This window comes from Scylla paramamosain, chromosome 27 (assembly GCF_035594125.1).
Source record: "Scylla paramamosain isolate STU-SP2022 chromosome 27, ASM3559412v1, whole genome shotgun sequence".
NCBI classification, from domain to species: domain Eukaryota; kingdom Metazoa; phylum Arthropoda; class Malacostraca; order Decapoda; family Portunidae; genus Scylla; species Scylla paramamosain.
This window is the reverse complement of record NC_087177.1, coordinates 15812642-15832488: the sequence shown is the minus strand read 5'-3', so window position 1 is coordinate 15832488 and position 19847 is coordinate 15812642. Positions and strand designations below refer to the sequence as shown.

Sequence of the window (19847 nt, the reverse complement as noted above, 5' to 3'; positions counted from 1 at the left end):
AATGGTGTTAGGAAAAATCACACCCAACATTGTGTGTAATAATATGTATTATACTACAAGTAATCAGACGGAATGGTGCTGTGCTGTGTGTTGGGGTCTTTTTGCCACAAGGCGATTCATAGAATACTGTTCGTCCAATGATGTTTACTTGTACTTAATACATGACCACCCAGTCAGGAAGAGCAAAAATCCTGGAAAGCCACAGAAAATAAGGTTAAACTCAAATGTATTCCAGATGTGTTGTTAAGTTTTTGCTGTGTACCACCACATGATTCTCCATATTTTAGCCTTGCCTTGTTAAGTAATATAAAAGAGAAAGTTATATCTAGTCCTCATAGTAATGGCTGTATTGTGATGGGCAATATGAATGCTCATTTTAGCAGTGCAGTATTGGAATTGGCTGGTAGGCCTGGCTGTGAACAATAATCATACACAGATATTCCTAACCATGTTCAACCTAATGATAATGCTAATGCTCTACTTGTTGTTTGTATAGAAAAAAGTTACTAACTGTAAATAATTTATGTACTGGTGAGAAGACTTACTCTAGTAACCGAACGTACTGTCAAGGTAAAGTGTCGGTATCTGAACTTGATTTGTGTATAATGTCTCCTGATATTGTAAAACAATTATGTAACTTTAATGTTAATCAGGATCTAGCATTACCCTCAGACCATGCACCTGTTTCTATTAAAATCAATACTCCTGGTACTAACTTGGCCACTCTTGTCACTCATGCTTCACGTTTGGGGGGTCATGCTGTGTTGTACAATAAGTAGATTAGTAACTTAATACAAAATCCTCTCAGGTTTAGTAATGTAGACCTTGAATGTTTTATAAACGCAACATCACAGCATGATCAGCCCATGTTTGAAGGTGATATTGATGCAGAAGTGAATGGTGTTTGTACAGTATTATACAAATGTGCTTGAGTCAGTAAGATTCATAATCATACTACTGTATTTGACAGCTCATAAGTCACATGGGCCTATAAGCAGAGTAGGAAAAAAACCCAGGTTAAAAAAATTGGGAGGGTTATTGATTCTTTTTTGTTTTTGTTTTGTTTTTTTGGGATTTTATTGTTTTCTTTCAACTTATTTTTTATTTATTCTTTATATTTATATATAAATCAGTTTAAATAACCAATTAAAAAGTAATCTAGAGTGAAACAAAAGATTTTAAGTGTTTTTTTCTTTTTCATGTAGGAGGGGGACTGGTAAAGAGCAACAAAATTATGATGAAAAAAAAAGGCCCAATGAGGTGCCAGTCCCCAGAGTCCAAAGCGTTAAGTCAGAAATTACAGGATAACTGTCTTGAAATTTCTCTCTTGAAAGAGTTCAAGTCACAGGAGGGTAGAAATACAAAAGCAGGCAGGGAGTTCTAGAGTTTACCAGAGAAAGGGATGAGTGATTGAGAATACTAGTTAACTCTTGAATAGAGAGGTAGACAGAATAGCGGTGAGAGTAAGAAGTCTTGTGCAATGAGGCTGTGAGAGGAGGGGAGCCATGCAGTTAGCAAGAACAGAAGACCAGTTACCATGAAAACAGCGGTAGAAGATAGCAAGAAATGCAACACTGCAGTGATGAGAAAGAGGCTGGAGACAGTTAGAGGAGAGAAGTTGATAAGATGAAAAGCTCGATTCCACCCTGTCTAAAAGAGCGGTATGAGTGAAACTTCACATACGTGTGAAGCATACTCCAAACATGGATGGATAAGGCCCCTGTACAGAGTTAGCAGTTAGAAGGATGAGAAAAACTGGTGGAGACATCTCAGAACATCTAACTTCATAGAAGCTGTTTTAGCTAGATATGAGATGTGAAGCTTCCAGTTTAGATTAAAAGTAAAGGAAAGACTGAGGATGTTCAGTGTAGAAGAGGGTGACAGTTGAGTGTCATTCAAGAAGAGAGGATAGTTGTCTGGAAGGTTGTGTCGAGCTGATAGATGAAGGAATTGAGTTTTGAGGAATTGAACAATACTAAGTTTGCTCTGTCTCAATAAGAAATTTTGGAGAGACCAAGGGCCAAATCCACAAAACTTAACGACAGGCTAGCGACAGGTGAGTGTCACTAATAGCAACATTTGTCGCTAAACAGTATCCACAAACCCATCAAGTGTCTTTAAGGAGTCAGCATCTACGATCTTTTCTTGTCACTACTAACTACACCTCCTGAGGTGTAGTAAAGGCATTACTATCTCTTATATAAATATCTATGTGCACAAAATAGCCTTTTTTTAATTGTTTACAAGCTTTACCACCAAGAAAGTATGATTTTGTGATGTACAAAGTGAAATTTTGCATGGAACACCAAAAATACAGCAGGAAAAGGAGGCAAATTTGCCCATGTGTGTGCTCACCATTCCACCTCACAGCAGCAAGTGTGTGGTTACTCTTTCTGTTGATTTAAGTGTTGTTTTTGCTGCTCCTCCTGTCTGTATATGATGGAAATTATCTTAGCATACTTCCATGATCATGCCATGAGGCGACAAAGGCGCTTTCGGGATCACCTTGACCCCTTGGCATTAAGTGACAATGAGCTCATGCTCAAATATCACTTCCCTCGGCAGGAGCTAATCCTCTTGTTTGAGATACAGCCTCAGGTGGAGAGGAGGACAAGGCATAGCCAGGCATTGCCACTCCACACCCAGGTTTTGCTGGCCCTGAGATTGTTTGCCAGTGGGTCCTTCCAAAATGTCATTGGAGACACTTTTTTTTTTTATGTAGGAAGGACACTGGCCAAGGGCAACAAAAATCCAATAAAAAAGAAAATGCCCACTGAAATGCCAGTCACATAAAAGGGTCAAAGCAGTAGTCAAAAATTGATGAATAAGTGTCTTGAAACCTCCCTCTTGAAGGAATTCAAGTCATAGGAAGGTGAAAATACAGAAGCAGGCAGAGAGTTCCAGAGTTTACCAGAGAAAGGGATGAATGATTGAGAATACTGGTTAACTCTTGCGTTAGAGAGGTGGACAGAATAGGGACGAGAGAAAGAAGGTCTTGTGCAGCGAGGCAGCAGGAGGAGGGGAGGCATGCAGTTAGTTAGCAAGATCAGAAGAGCAGTTAGCATGAAAATAACGGCAGAAGACAGTTAGAGATACAACACTGCGGCAGTGAGAGAGAGGCTCAAGACAGTCAGTTAGAGGAGAGGAATTGATCAGACGAAAAGCTTTTGATTCCACCCTGTCTAGAAGAGCAGCATGAGTGGAACCCCTCCAGACATGTGAAACATACTCCATACATGGATGGATAAGGCTGGGGTATAACTAGTTAGACTAAAAGTGAAACTGGTGTAGTGCCAGGAAAAACATTTATATGTATAAGTAGCATTAGGTTAGGTTAGGTTAGGTTAGGTTAGGTTAGATGGGGATGTTATGTTTGAGTTCCCCAAAAATAGTACTCAAACGAGCAATGGTACTCAAACGAGTGGTCATATCCCTCACCTACTTTTGACATTCAGTACTGTTGTTGAATCTAGTTTTAACTTACACGATCAGATAAAACTAGATTTAACTAGTTAAACTTTGATATTTCTAGTTATATCAAACACATTAAGGTATAACTAGTTTTGCCTAGGTAATACTAGTTGTTCACCAACACGTTGAAAATACCTAGTTAAAACTAGTTTTGACTGATTCCGGGTTTTGACTAACATATATATATATATATATATATATATATATATATATATATATATATATATATATATATATATATATATATATATATATGTAGCTATTGTGTAACATGATCATCTAATACTTTCTTTTATGTACCGACATTTAACAAAATATTTTGTTAAATATGATAGACATATGTAGCTACTGTGTAACATGATCATCTAATACTTTCTTTTGTGTACCAACATTTAACAAAATATTTTGTTCTCAGCCTCTTCCCTCTCATACATTCTTGCCTTCTCCTTCTCAGCCTCCAATAACCTCACCTTCTCCACATCCTCAAGCCTCTTGGCTTCCCTAATCTCTTCAGTCCTTAACTTAAACCTCCTCACCTCTGCTTCAGCTTTCAACTCAAGCTTTCTTAATTCTCTCTCTCGCTCTTAGCCTCTAGCTTCATTCTACTCATCTCCAATTTAAGCAGACACCTCAATGAGTTCCTCCAATGAGATAGGAAGAAATGCAGTGGGCAATCCAAGAAATGGAGGCAGCAGGAGTGATGGAGTACTCAAATAGTTCATGGTGCTCGCCTGTGATGGTGGTGACAAAGAAAGAGCAAGAGATTTTGAGTCAATTATTGGGCTCTGAACTCTGTCAGTCATCAATGCTTACCTGTTGTACAGAATTGATGACATTTTAGACATACTCAGTGGAATTCAATGGTTCTCAATCCTGGACTTGAAGTCAGGATATCCCCAGGTAGAGATGGCACCAGAAGATAAAGAGGAGACAGCCATTTCCTTGGGTCAAGGATTGTAGCACTTCAATGTTATGCCCTTTGGGTTGTACAATGCCCCTGGTTGTTTTGAGCAATTAATGGAGGGTGTACTGGAAGGCAGCATTAGTATATCTTGACAACGTGTTAGTGTTTGAAAACACTTTCGAGGAGGAGCGAGCATGTCTGACTGAGGTGTTTTGTCGTTTGAGGACTGCTGGCCTGAAATGAAGCTCGGTCTGAAGAAATGCATGCTGTTCAGGATCAAGATGCCATTCCTTGCACATGTAGTTGGTCAACAGGGAGTAAAGACTGACCTGTTCAAGGTAACAGCAGTGGACAGCTGGCCAGTACACAGAACTATCTCAGAGCTGTGGAGTTTCCTGTGCCTGTGCACGTTACAGGCATTTTGTACCATGATTTGCCACTGTCGCCACCCCTCTTCGCAACTTGACCAGGAAAAGAGTGCAATATGTGTGGGGCAGAGATTGCTAACAAGCTTTCATGGTGTTCAAGCAAGCCTTGGTGAAGGTGCCAGTGTTGCCATATCCTGATCCTGAACTCCCAAATATCCTTGACACTGATACCAAGAAAATGTGGGAGCCGTCCTGTCCCAGCTCCAAGACGGCAAGGAGTATGCAGTGGCACATTACAAGTTGCCAAATTGTTTACAGATTTACAGGAGCTGATTGTTGTCTTGTTTGTTGTAGAAGGTTGTCCTGACCTTGTCATCTACCAATTGATGTTCTGCCGTACTTGAAGTATGTATAATTCAAAACATCTTGCATGACTCATTACATCATTGCCATATACATGCTGAATTATGTCAAAGATCTTCATTAGCCAAGTTTGACAAAAAATTTGAAGTTCATTTTCTTCTCTAGTTTGTGGACTTTTTTTTTGTCTTCAAACTACTTCAGCAGCATCATGCACTCCCTTCACTTTTCAACTAACCTCTTTTAGAATACAGTGATAGACACAGAAAGCATGAGAAAAATCAGATTTGTTTTTTATCATGAAAAATTTTGCTCTCTATTTAATCCTTATCAGAAAGTGTGCACTGATGAGAGTCTAATGCAGTGGAGTGGAAAAATTTATTTTTACAATACATTCCATCCAAAAGACACAGATTAAGCCTGGAATCACTTATCATGCAAGACTGTTGGAAAAACTACATTCCCTACATGGTTTTATACATCAATGACATCACTGAACTCGAGTATAATAGATCAAGTAGGTTACCAGTGGCACTCATCAAGACATTCATAGATCTTCATCTCAGTAAAGGCCAAGTGCTGTACTGTGACAACTCTTATGTGAGCCCTGAACTCTTTAACCCTAACCTGCCTACCATGACGATTTAGTTATGCTTGAAATGCCCTGAGTGTAGGCATAAATTACAGAGCGTATGGAACATTAGGTGAATGTAACGTTATCATTACAATCTACTGAGTGCATGTGTGGGATGGCAACACCACTGACTGGTTAATGCTACCTGGCATTTGTGCCTCATTGCTTACCAGGAGTCAGCTGGTCATGGAGAGGGGAGCAATGCTTTACGTCTTGCTACTTATTACCACATACCCAGGTGAGCTACATGCTATGTAAAATTATATAATAACAATAACATCTTTGATTGTATAGGTATGATGGTTGACTAAAGTAACTTGAAAACAAGTTTTTTTTTTCTTTTTTTATGGTTTAAACATAACTATTGAGTTCATTTTGTCCGTGATGCCAAAAACTTCCACTTTGTAACTGGTATGGACTGCACTCAATTTTACAGCCAAAAAACATACTTCCCTAATGCAAGAAAGAGATGATAGTAACTCTAACAGTGAATCTGAATATGAAATCCTCAAATTTAATATATATATCTATTTCTGCCCAAAACCTCAGAGACTGTGTGGATGAAGAGGTTGTTCCCTTCAAAGCGGTTTCCCCATTGAAATAATATTGACCAAGCAAACCCCACAAATGGGGGTATAAGAATCACACTTTGTGGAATAGATAGTATCATGTATGACATAGTGATTTATACTTGCAAAATCCTACCCGTGGATGGTGAACCAGATTTAGGAGCTATTTCTAATGTAGTTTTGCACTTGGCAAAATGTATTCCTGAGGGTATCAACCACTTCCTATATCTTGATAACTGGTTCTCTTCACTTCCACTGATGACATATCTAACCTAACCAGCAAACTGTTGGGCTCAATCAACTTCCAGGTATTTCCTTTGACAATGACAAAGAATTTCTAAAGAATGGGAGAGGTTCACATCAAAAGAGAGGATCTTGAGGTATGGGTGGTGAAATGGATGGACAACAGATATGTCAACCTGCAGTCAACATTTGGCTCAGCACAACCACTAAATGAGTGCAAATGTTACAACAAAAAGAATAAGAGTGTCATGATCCCATGTCCTGCAGCTGTGAAGGAGTACAATAAGTTTATGGGTGGGATAGATCTGATGGATTCACTCTTAACACTTTACAGATTCCACACCAGGTCCAAGAAATACTATCATAAGCCAAGCTAATCTTTCATTTTCTTGATGTCAGTCTTGTGAAATGCTGGTTGCTATACCAGAGAGACTGTGCAGACTTTGCTATCCCAAAAAAGAAAATGATGATGCTCCTGGAGTTCAAGATGCCTGCAGCAGAATCATTTCTTCTTGAAGGAAAAAATCCTGTTGCAAGGAGGTTGCCCTTCCTCTGCTTCAGCCACTGCTTCAGAATATGCAAAGAAAAAAGGGGCATTCCTCTGCCACAAAAGACATTCCTGAGGATGTTATCAAAACTGATGGTTACAATCACTATCCAGTGGTAATGTGAAGAGGCAAATGAAAGAATCTAAACTGCAAAGCTTCTCCAGTGTACTACTATAACAAATGTAGAGTACATCTATGAATCACCAAATTGCTTCCTTGTTTTGCACAAAAAAGTAGAATGATCAACCATTGGCATGGAACCTCCAAGACAACCACTTTGATACAGTATACATTTCCTTTTATGTGTTTACATATGTCTAATTCCTTGGGTGTTACAACATTTTCACATTGCAAAATTCATAAATATTGCTTTCAGTTTTGTCGTTTTTATATTTTTCTGCCTACATTTAGGTTCTTTATATACTCTAATGCATTGGTTTGTATCAGTTCATTGGTGAAATAAGCACTCTCTTATCTTCTTAGATGTTTCTTATAAAAACATAAGCATTTATTATATATAAAATGGTTAAATAAAAAAAAATTGTATCCCAATGAAAACTGGGATTTCATTTCTTGATGGCCAAATGTGACTATTTAGTAACATTTGTGTAAAATCTTTACTATATACTCGTACTTTGGTAAAAAATATCATGTATAAAATGTCAACAACAATATTGATAAAAACAAAAACATTTTTTCACACTGTTGGGAAAATAATTCAGGCAATAAAGGGTTAACACATTTTGTGTCAGGCAGCAATCCCATCTTTGCACAGTTATGATGCATTTGAAACTGTGTTATCTAAAATTTGAAAGCAGCCACTAGCCAGAGAGGTGGTGGGTACTATGCCTATGGCTTGTAGAGCATAACAAAGTTAATGGAAAGCCTGACTCATATGGGATCAGGCTGCAAAAAAAAAACATTTTATGATTGTGTTTCAGTACAACCCATTATGGGTCAGGCTATCATGATGGGTGTTTTGTGTATTCTGTAGGATCTCACATCTAACAAGTTTGGATCTGACAAATTTTCATCTAGCAACATTATTTTACCTCTACCCATATTCATCTTTAATGTGTTAGTTTTGAATCTAACAAAATAATTCCAGGGAACATGATTCAAACCAACTACCCCTTAGAGGAGTGCATGATCTTATTACAGCAAAACTATTTTGTATTGAGCATTTTGGTGTGGCCCCCTTAGGGATTTGGATTTCCTCTGCTCTGTGGTGCACCTATAATGATCTGAGAATACCCTCACTTTCCATTAAAGGTCATCTATTGTATTTGTTATTCTTTTATTTATTTATTTTTTATTTTATTTTATTTTTTTTTTGTCATAAGTTCTTTCTTGCTACTGTGAAGCATACAAAGGCATGTGGTAGGTGTGGGAGACCAAGTTTCCATTATTGATGGTGACCAGAGGAAGTGACCTCTGTCAATGCTTCCAACTAACTTGTGATGCATGGCCATGGCCAGTCACTGTATGACCTTGGTAAGGTTGGAGGGCAGCACCATCAAGTGTCCTGGTATATACACCAAAACCATTGTTATTATCCTCTAAGAAACAATATATTCACAGTCATTTCCATATTTATTAAAGAAGTGAATGTAGTATTCAGATTCATATTGAAGCAACAAATAGTTAACATATCAGAGACAGATGCGTGTTGTGACTAATACGGCAGGGCAATAGGCAGGAGAATTCCCATGGGGGCTACATCTAAACACTCAGTGTGAAATTTTAATTAATACCCATCCTTTCCCCACTCAAACTTTCTCTTCCACTGAGCCCAGTGGCAGTCTCCTCTCCACATCCGTGCTGTATAGGTGATTCTTGCCTGCAATAACATTGCCTAAATTCCCATCTTGTGTATTTGGTGGTGGATTATGCCTTGTGCCATGCTAGCTCAACACTCAGGAAGTGTTGGGGTGAAGAATAAAGAACCCATCCATGTGGGCAAAAAAATTGAGCTGCTATTCTATAGAAAACAAAGCCAAGGTAATTGAATTTATTGATGAGGGTTTTAAGAACGATGAAATGGTGAAACACACAGGATTTCCAGAAAGTACAGTGAGAAACTTTAAAAGACAGAAAGATGAAATAAAGGCTAGCCTAAAAGTCATTAACAAGTTATTCAGTGGCAATTTGAACATACTACAGCATATGTTGACAAATTAATCATCCACCAACCACGTTATATCTGTGATGGAATTTCACCTAGAGCAGAGGATAGAAGGAAGGTTCAAGAACAAAATCAGTGTTTGTGGGCCACAGATGAAAAATAAAGCTGTAATGCTCTATAATGCCATCTGCAAAAAGATAAATATTAAAGGTGCATTCATTGCCTCAATTGTCTGGTTTGCCAACTTTAAGAAAAGAATTAGCATAAAGCATGCTATGAATAAGGGAGAAAATTCTTCAGCTGACACTGCTGCTGCAGATTCATATTCCATCATTGCCCAGGAGGCAATGATGGAGGATACACCTTAAATCCAATCTACAACTCCGATGAAACTGGCCCTTACTGGAAGAAGTTGCCAAGATCAACTGTCATCCACACAAGTGAGAAAGAGGCACCAGGTTTTAAAATGGCAAAGGATAGACTGAGTATTTTACTCACCTGCAATGCAACTGGCACTCACCTAATGAAACATCTTATCTACAAATTCAAGAGACCCAGAGCTTATAAAGGGGCAGATATGAGTAAGTTGGATGACATTTACTAGGCCTCTATACTCTAAGGGCCATATTGTTACACCACTCCTTTACGCAAGAGATTCCTTCGTCAAACAATCAGTACTGTCAAACTGTTTTGAGCTATAAGAGGTGCCGTTGCACAGACTGGGACAGCACCACACAAAGGGAATTTCCACATGCTACCTCTTCAGCTTCTTCATAATTATCAAATCATTTTTTGATAAGTATGCCTATTTTTCCAGTTTGTTACTTTTTGTTAATTTGATGATGGAATCAACTTTTGTGTGTAACAAACTTGAACTAGAGTGTGGCAAAATACATGCTGGTGCATTCCCTTACCATGCTAATTTTATCCAGTTAGTTGATAAGACATGTAGTTTCATAGCAAAGCTAATCTGTGTGAGTAATAGAAAGAAGTCTACATTTCTATTCTTTAATTAGATGATGGCAAAATAATTGTGCTATGAATATCTTACCATGCTTATTTATGCCAATTTATTGCCAAGATCCCTGGCCTATATTCTTAGTTTACTAATACTTATAAGCTATATAAAGACAAACATAAGCTTGGTGGGGATGAATGATAGAGAGTGAAATTAGTTGGAAAACTGATTCCTATAAAAAATATCCTATATCATTCTTATCTTGTTTCTGTAGGTTGATACAATTATGAAAACCTTGTATAACCCCAAACATAACAATCTATTATCCATTTACTGTGATGGTAATTTATGCCATGAAATATATTTATTTGTAATTCATTAAACCAATCAAACAAAACCTTACTAATAATATTTAACCTTATCCAAACATAACTTAACTCTCCAATCTATGTGAGCTTAGCCTCTTTCTCAATATCTACCCTTCTTGTGAAAAGTTTCACCACATATGCATATAAGAAAGTTATACATGATGGTGTACATACTTTATGATCACAATTCTAAACTCACACTTATGTTCATAGAGATAGGAATGAACAGCAAAACAAATATTGATGTGTTAGGTATGGTATAATATTGAAGTTATTGTTGATTTTAGATAAACACTGTAATTTGAGTTACAGGTATTTGTCATCATGGCTGACTACCTGCACATGTAGATGACTGGGATTTTTGGGAGGACAAGGAGTTTAAAGAGGCCAAAGCAGTTGTTGGGCAAAGATGTCATAGGATTGTTAAAGGTAATCATTGTAACTGATTTTATTCCAAGCCTTGTCATATGGGTTAGTCAACATTTTATAATTACTGTATTCTAAATGTACAGCTTTGATATATAATGTATTGCTTCAAAAAGAGCTCATCATTTATGATGTATATACCATAATTATCACAAAATAATCTTTACTCATAATTGTAGTTAATACTCTGTAATGTATTTGTGTATACAATACTTTGATAATCTTATGTGGATGACACTGTCAAAAAGATACCATTATTTAAAGGGGTGCAGAAAATCTCTTCTACTTGAGTAAAAAATAAATGTGGCTGACAATGTGTTGGAAAAATCACATGATAACCAAAAGTGAATCTTTTTTTCTTTTTTTGCAGACTGGATGAATCTCTTAAGTGCAATGAGTGATGAGGAATTCACTGACCAATTTAGGCTCAGAAAGAATTCTATCCATGACTTCATTGAAGAAATCCAGGATGATCTTGTGGCAGCAATGGATTCAAGAGGTTTGTTTCTCAATACACTATTATTATGTAACAAAGCTGCAGCTGAGATTTTCAACAGTCTTCTTCTAGACTGATAATAATTAGAGGAAGAAATAAGTGTAAATAACAAAGAATTATGTGCATGATATGGAGCCCAAAGTAAAGGAACAGTTGCATGAAACAGTTTCTCTAGAATTCTATGCTGCGACATTCTCAACGACTTTCTAGTAATATCCATTGAAATGTGGATCTGGTTAGCTTTGATTAAGGAAAGTCACTGAGATGGAATTTTGCATGAAAAATTCAATTACATTCAATTTTGCCCTCAAGCTAAACTATGTGCACTACCTTCTTTGGATCTTGGCCCAAAATTCTCAAGAAACTGTCTAGCATGACATCTTAACACCAATGGATTACCAAAACTATATATATATATATATATATAGTTTTGGTAATCCATTGGTGTTAAGATGTCATGCTAGACAGTTTCTTGAGAATTTATATATATATATATATATATATATATATATATATATATATATATATATATATATATATATATATATATATATATATATATATATATATATATATATATATATATATATATATATATATTCTCTTTGATAGGATGCCCCACCCCACCACCTGCATTTTCTTATTGCAATGTGGTGCATGGTTACTGGTGATTACCAAAGGGCTATAGGTGACTGCCACAATGTGTCACAGGCAACAGCCAGTGAATGCCTGAAGAATGTCTCAAGAGCAGCTGTCAAGAGGCACAGGCATTACATCTTTCCTCTCTTTCTGGCAATGATCTGCATCAAAGTATTCAGGCATTCTATGATATTTAGGGTATGCCAGGTGTTGTACATGCCAATGATTGTACCCACATTGCAATTTCAAAACCATCAGTAGCAAATTCTGAATTGTTTCTCTGGCAGTTTTTTTTTCTATCAATGTTCAATGTGTGTGTGGACCAGACTTGCTTTTCCATAACATTGTTGCTCATTGGCCTGAGAATGTCAATGATAGCAAGATTTATGAAAATACTCGTAGTCAGGTTTATATAGGCTTGAACATCATCTAATTTCTAGACACCATCTACTCGGCGATGCTGCTTATGTATTGAAAAGATTTGTTCTGACTCCATTATTAACTCCAAGGGATGCCTGTGGAAATTTTCACTTGTATTACACACAATATCAATGCGCTATTGGCTTGTGTTGTGACTTACATATAAATTGTAGTCATATCAAGGGGCAATTAAGGTTAATCTACTACAAACTACTAGTTATTAAAGTAAATAAAATGGAAAGTAGAAGTGAGGAGAATGCGTTTCTTTTATTTTTTTGACGTGGCAATCTGGAGAGCAAAGATCACAGCTTGGCCCACTCACTGGCCAGAAGTCACCCATCAGCCATCACAAGCACAACAGATCTATTAAGATGCATTCTTGCTACTCTACCGGTTTCCTTTAATTAAATTCGCTAGTTAACAAGAACATAGAAGTCAAAATAACTGAATATCTCAAGGAAGCTCTTGCCTTAGCTATGTAACACTGCCAGCCACTGGCTTGAAATACCAGTGACCATCACTCATCCTTGGCCATCCACATAACTCCCAGCCACATGGTCTACAGCTAGTTATCATCTATTTACGAGTGTCGTATAATTATATTTAGTGATGCTTTCTGTGATTATGTGTTAGCCATGAGGCAATAGGATGTGTGAAACCATCAAATAGTTTCCACATTAACTTTACCAATGCACAATGAATTTAACCTTTCATAATCTTATAAACATAACCTAACCAATCATGAATGAATAAAATCAGACCTGTAATTAGATCCCATATAGGTAAGTAATAGTGCATACATTCAGTGTATTCTGTTCATCAATATGAATGCACAAATGTACTGCCACTTATTATCACTTGTGCTGCTGTTAACAACAGTTCTAATGAGTAAAAACCTTCTATGTGCTGCAATAAAAACTGGCATAATTTTACATATTTCAGATTGCTACCATGTGCACTTTCCCCTCACTCTACTGTGGAATTTTTTTGGGAACTTAGGGATTGTTTGTTGTCTAGCTCTGGCAAAGTTGGATACGGAAGTCACTATACAGGGTGTTCAAAAAACACATACAAAATTAAATGCATGACAGGGAACACCAAAATAAACATTTTATATTCCATGCAGATTTCCATAAATGCTTCCTTGTGGTGCTACAGGGAAGACAATTTCAATGTACCGTATTTGATGGCTCATAAGACGCTACTTTTTTCTCAGAAAAAGGGTCAGTAAATTAGCCTGCGTCCAATGAGGCAAAGGTCCAACTTTGAGGCAGTAATAGGTTACAAGTCTACGGCAACAGAGGCTCTAAATTCAAACCACAGATGTCTTTGCACAACTAAATAAAGTCATGATTGGTAGTACGCCACAAAATGCTCTTTCTTTCAAGGTACCAATGTGTAGTATCTCATACTTACTGGTAATCCACATAGACTTTGACCAGTCAGGAAGAATTTGCTTAACCATGCACCACTTCTTCTTGGAGTTTTGTTGGGGCAGTGTAGGTTGTGATGTCACAGCCTTTGATGCCCCAAAGGTGAGGTATCCAATTATAATATTAGACTAGATGTGATGGAGCTGGTTGGATTTGTGGAGAAGGTTCTGGCAAGGTGGAGATGGTGCACCACGTTTTTCAAAACAAACGCGGTCGGTTGCGCTCCGACGTGACGTACTCGGTGACACCGAGTGTGACGCCGTTACTGATTGAGGTAAGACAATAGCCACACTTTCATACAATTAAAATTGAACCTATCTTTTTAACATTCTTGCTTTGCATACATATGAAAAAGATTGAAGCTAGAGAAACTTTTCTTTTATGAAAATAGACTAATACACCTTGAGAACGAATATTTCTTCTATAAAGGAATTGAGTGTCATGGGATAGGCTGGCTTGAGGTGATGATCTGCATAATATTCATGTAATAGCTTATGCAAGAGTGTTTAAAACTTCCAGATTTTATTACACAACATGATGGAGTCAAAAAAACGACACAATTACACAATTGCATACAAGCTACAAGTAATACAATATGCTAAGGAAAACGGCAACAGAGCTGCTGCTAGGCATTTTGGTCCACCTCCAACTGAGAAAATGATTCGTTTTTGGCGAAAACAAGAGGAAGAACTTCAGAAAGCTGTGAAATCAAAACATGGTCTTCGCACAAAGAAAGCTAAATGGGTGGAACTGGAAGAGGAGATGAAGGCTTGGGTTGTTGATCAAAGGAATCAGGGTGCAATAGTAACAACTAAACAAATAATTTTTGAAGCTAAAGAAAGGGCAACTGCCAAAGGCTATGATGATTTTGGTGGTAATGAGGGCTGGTGTTATAGATTTATGAAAAGGAATGGATTAGCAATGCGAACTAAAACAAAAATATCACAAAAAATGCCTATGGCATATGAAAACAAAATTCTTGAGTTTCATAAATACGTTATAAATCTCAGAAAGGACACCCATTTTGAAATGGGACAAATTGCAAATATGGATGAAGTACCACTGTCATTTGATGTGCCTTCTAATAAAACAGTTGATTTTAAAGGTTCTAAGACTGTGACTATTAAAACCTCAGGCCATGAGAAAACTCATTTTACAGCAGTACTGGCTTGTTGTGCTGATGGCACTAAATTACCACCTTTCCTCATATTCAAGAGGAAAACCTTTCCCAAAGAAAGCATTCCACCAGGTATCTTTATTCATGTTCATCCTAAGGGCTGGATGGATGAGGATGGTGTGAAGCTGTGGCTTGACAAAGTATGGTCACGGCGTCCTGGGGGACTTATAAAAAAAACATCACTTCTTGTGTGGGATCAATTTAGGGCTCATTTAACTCAGGCTACCAAGAACAGAGTACACAATCTAAACACAAAAGTGGCTGTAATACCTGGTGGACTAACATGCCAGTTGCAACCACTTGATGTTTGCATAAACAAACCTTTCAAGGTGTATATGCGTGAGCAGTGGAACGCGTGGATGAGACTCCCGCAACATGACAAAACACCATCGGGCTTCATCAAGAAGCCTACAATAGCCCAGGTTTGCCAGTGGGTAAAAATTGCTTGGGATAAAGTAAAAACAGAGACAGTGGTGCTTTCATTCAAGAAATGTGGCATCAGTAATGATCTTGAGGGCACAGAGGATGACCTTCTATACGAAGGCAGTGACTCTTCTACTTCTAGTAGTGATTCTGGTGAGCTTGAGGAATGCAGTACTGATGACAGTGACAATGATTTTGTAGGGTTTGGATGTGAATAAAAATGCTACAGTTGTGCTAAGCAAATTTCAGAATGAATAAAATCAATTTATTTTCATGAATTTGAATTAAAAACTCTTTAGTTTTGTTGTGTAAGATTTCAGAATGAATAAGATCAATTTATTTGCACGAAAATTTATTTGAATTAAAAAAAGGAATGAAACACTTCAGATTTGGTTTTTTACTTTTGTAACTTCTTAGAATAAAACTAATTTATTTTCACGGATTTGAATTTGAATAAAATGTAGTAGGTAAACTATAGTAATTTGTGCAAGGTATTCAAAGTGAATATTATGAATTTGTTGTGATTTGAATACGAATTAAAAGATACAATTGTACTAAATTTTATGATGAATGAAATAATATTTCAAGTAAAATACACTTTAGAAAATAAAGTTAGTAAGTCTGCTTTTACACATCCTTTGGCTTTGAAAATGTACTAAAATACTGCATAAGAATTACATGTGAAAGATGCTAAAAAATAAAGTATGAAAAAATTTTATTATCACTGTAGTCCCTCAGTTAATGGTGCCGCCAAGAGCTAGGTGCAGTTAATGTTTACATTCAGCTGAACCGCATTAAGACTGAAACTCCCCTGCTTACCACACCTTTTGGGCACTAGAGGCTGTGACATCACAGTCTGCATGGCCCCAACTAAAATACCAATAAGAAGATTGTGTTTACACGTCAGCAGGATTGGTACAATCTTGTCTTTCAATACCCTCAACCGAACCATTACGTTCTGGCTTTCAAGGCCCGCAACCTTACCAAGATTTGACTCCAGAAATCCAACCAGCTCCACTGTATCTAGTCTGAAACACTACCTGTATACCACACCTTTGGGACGCCAGGCTGTGATGTCACGGCCATCACAGCCTCAACAAAACCCCAAAAAGAACAAGTAAGCTGCTAGCATAAATTAAACTTTTAAATGCTGAGTATTGGTATCTAATAGTGATCTAAATGCACGTGAGAGTCTTCAAATGTCGCTTGAATTCCTTGACTTCATATCGATAGCCTAAATCTGTTAATTTTTGTTTTTTTCTATTTCAATACATGCCAGAACTGGGTGCGTCTTATGAGCCCGTGCGTCTTATGAGCCATCAAATACGGTAATTTCCCTAAATTTTCAACTAACTTCTCTGTGAGTAGTTTGTTTACATACATAGTAATTTTATGTACACAACTGTACAAATATTACTTTTTTAATGGCATTACACTGCAAAAACAAAAGAACATTTGAAACTGAAATGAAGATTAACACTCATTCAGAATTGTTTAGTAAACAAAGCAGTTTCATTTTGGCACCAAGAAGTGGTTGTTTAGTAGTCAACAAAGTTAACAATAATTAAGAATCATTCAGAATTGTGTAATAAACAAAGCTGTTTCATTTCAGCTCCAAGAAGTAGTTGTTCAGGAATCAACAATGTGCTGCCTTTTACCTACCTACACTCTCCTCTTAGTCTTGAGGTTAACTCCATACATGTAACATGGAGGGCTTCACATTTGCTGAACTGGTTGACATGTGCATTGTGTATGGTGCTGCTGGAGGAAATGCCATAAATGCTGTGAAGATGTACCAGAGGCATTTCACAAACAGACTCTTGCCAAACCATAAGACATTTTCCTTGATCCACAGGCAACTGCATGAAAGGAGAACACTCATTGCCAATACACATGACAATGGTCACCCTAGGTGTGTGCAAACACCAAAAGTGGAAGAAAATGTAATAAAAATGTTCACAAATCTGCCACATGCAAGTATGCGATATACTGGACATACTCTCAGAGTATCTCATGCTATGGTTCAGATGTTACATAACGAATGGCTACATCCATATCATCTACACAGTTTATGCATTACTTCCTCAGGATTATCCCATACATGTAGAATTTGCAGTGGTACTTGCAACAGACAGTGGTCTAACCTGATTTTCCTTTTGAGTGTGCTGTTTTCTGATGAAGGCTCCTTTGCCCATGATGGTGTGTTCAATATGCACAATGCTCATGTCTGGGCAGCAACAAATCCACATACTTCACACGAACATGGACATCAGATGCAGTTCAGCATTGATGTTTTGGTGGCTATCATTCATAAGTTAACTGGTCCATACGTTCTGCCTCCATGTCTCAAAGGTAACATTTATCAGATTTTTCTTGAGGAAATGTTGCCTCAACTGCTGGAAGATGTTCCCTTTGGTAATCTGCAGAATATGGTTCCAACACAATGGAGCTCCAGCACTTTTTGGTAACAAGGTGCGGGTATATTTAAATGCAACGTTTCCAGATCAATGGATTGGCCATGGTGGTGATGTTGCCTTGCCACCAAGATCCCCTGATTTGAAAATCAATTTACTTATTCCTATGGGACACATGAAGAGTGTATGAAACACCACCTTGTGTATGAAACACCCATTGAATTTGAACAAGACCTTGTTGTAAGAATTGTTGACACCACTGGGAGAATTGCAGAGGAGCCAGCAAACTTTAAACTTATAAGTGAAGCAATGCTATGGCGCTGCTGTGCATGCATACACATTAGTGGTCATATCTTTGAACAGTTTCTGTAAAACTGAAATATCTTGTTGCATTGTTTTGGAGCTCTTACTCAGATTGGAGTATTTTGTGCATGTTCTTTTCAATTTACAGTTTTCTTGTGTCTGCAAACACTGCAATTATTGAATAATTACTGAGCACCACCTTTAAATTACAATGTTGGCATGTCAAAGTTATTAATGTAATATATTAATTACTTTTAAGCCCACCATACAGTATTTCATTGCCTACTAATGGTTCACTTCTTGGTGCTGACGTAAGTCACCTTTGTTCAGTAAACAGCTGACTGATTAATAATTGTTAATCTTCTCTTCAATTTAATGTTCTCTCATTTTTTCATTGTACTGATATTTGTAATCTTCTTACTGTTGCATGCATTAAATTACTATGTTTGTATGTAAACAGATTATTCATGGAGAAGTAAGGTAAAAAACTTAGGGAAATTACATTGAAACTGTCTTCCCTGCAGCATCAAAGTATAAAGCATTTATTTTGGTGTTCCCTATCACCCATTTAATTTTGTACACATTTTTTTTAAACACCCTGTACAAGACGTGAGTAAGAATTATATTCAAGTCAAGTATGCGATTGTGACAAATTTCATATAATATTTATAGTAATATATGGTAATATGATTTCAGAGATGATGGAAGCTGCAAGCATGTTGAGGCATTAATGTACGCTGTGGCCAACTTCATACATAGAAATGAAGTTTGTGTCTCTGACCAGCAGCCAACACCTACATATATGCCATGTACTTGAGACAAGTCACACAATTCTTCCAAACCTTTGAGGGTTTTTAACATTGATGGAAGCTCTGTACATTTCACATAAGTGATGGGTAACCTTTTGTGTACATAACTGCCACTACTGTTATATGCAGAAATTTCTGAGATATCATTTCATGATTTAATACTACACTGATTATTTCTTTTCCCTTTTTAGCACTGGAGACAGCCATCACAATGCTAAATGGTAAAGTGTGAAGCTGTAAGCTCCACCCTAATATGCTAAGTGAGAAGCTGGAGGCTCCACCCTAATATAATAATCTCAGTGTGAGTGAGGCTGTGTTGTTATGATACAGCTAACTTGACTTTGGCTAACTCCAAACAAATCAGCAAGGATCTCCATTTCTAAAGCTTCTCTAATATATATCAAAGTTATCAAATATTCATCAAATTGAGAGCTTCTTTTTGATCTGCCTTGTTAGCTCTGTTTTGACTTTCCTGGAACTATTTTGGGACCTTTCCAATAATTAATTTTCACATTTTTTTTTTTTCTGAATAATATCAATATCTGAATGATATGCCACATAGCATTTTTCTAGATGACAAAGCTGTACACCTCTTAACAGACTTGTCACTCAGCAGAACTTTCTCCTTAAATGTTTGATGAAACATCTTGTCTCTGGTTGCTGCACTGTCACTGAAACACTGGAAAAAAATAAGTAAAACATGGCGATAGAGTGATATCATTGCTTCAGTAAAGGCAGAGAAAATCATGGAAAGACAGA

General features: G+C 37.1%; 1 protein-coding gene across 7 annotated transcripts in view; it reads right to left on the bottom strand.

Annotated features, from left to right (window-relative positions):
- LOC135114287 (uncharacterized) overlaps positions 1-19847 on the bottom strand; it is a 53141-nt gene that overhangs the window by 22723 nt on the left and 10571 nt on the right. For 6 of the 7 annotated variants that reach the window (XR_010275475.1, XR_010275476.1, XR_010275478.1 and 3 more), the window contains one exon: positions 17225-19767. Coding sequence is in view for 1 of the 7 variants with exons in the window: in XM_064030173.1 (XP_063886243.1) it covers positions 155-191; positions 17225-17421; positions 17707-17811 (339 nt within the window). In the remaining 6 variants the exon portion in view is untranslated. Of the gene's footprint in view, positions 1-29; positions 192-17224; positions 19768-19847 lie in introns of those variants that run through there. The other variant, XM_064030173.1, reaches the window with a different exon arrangement.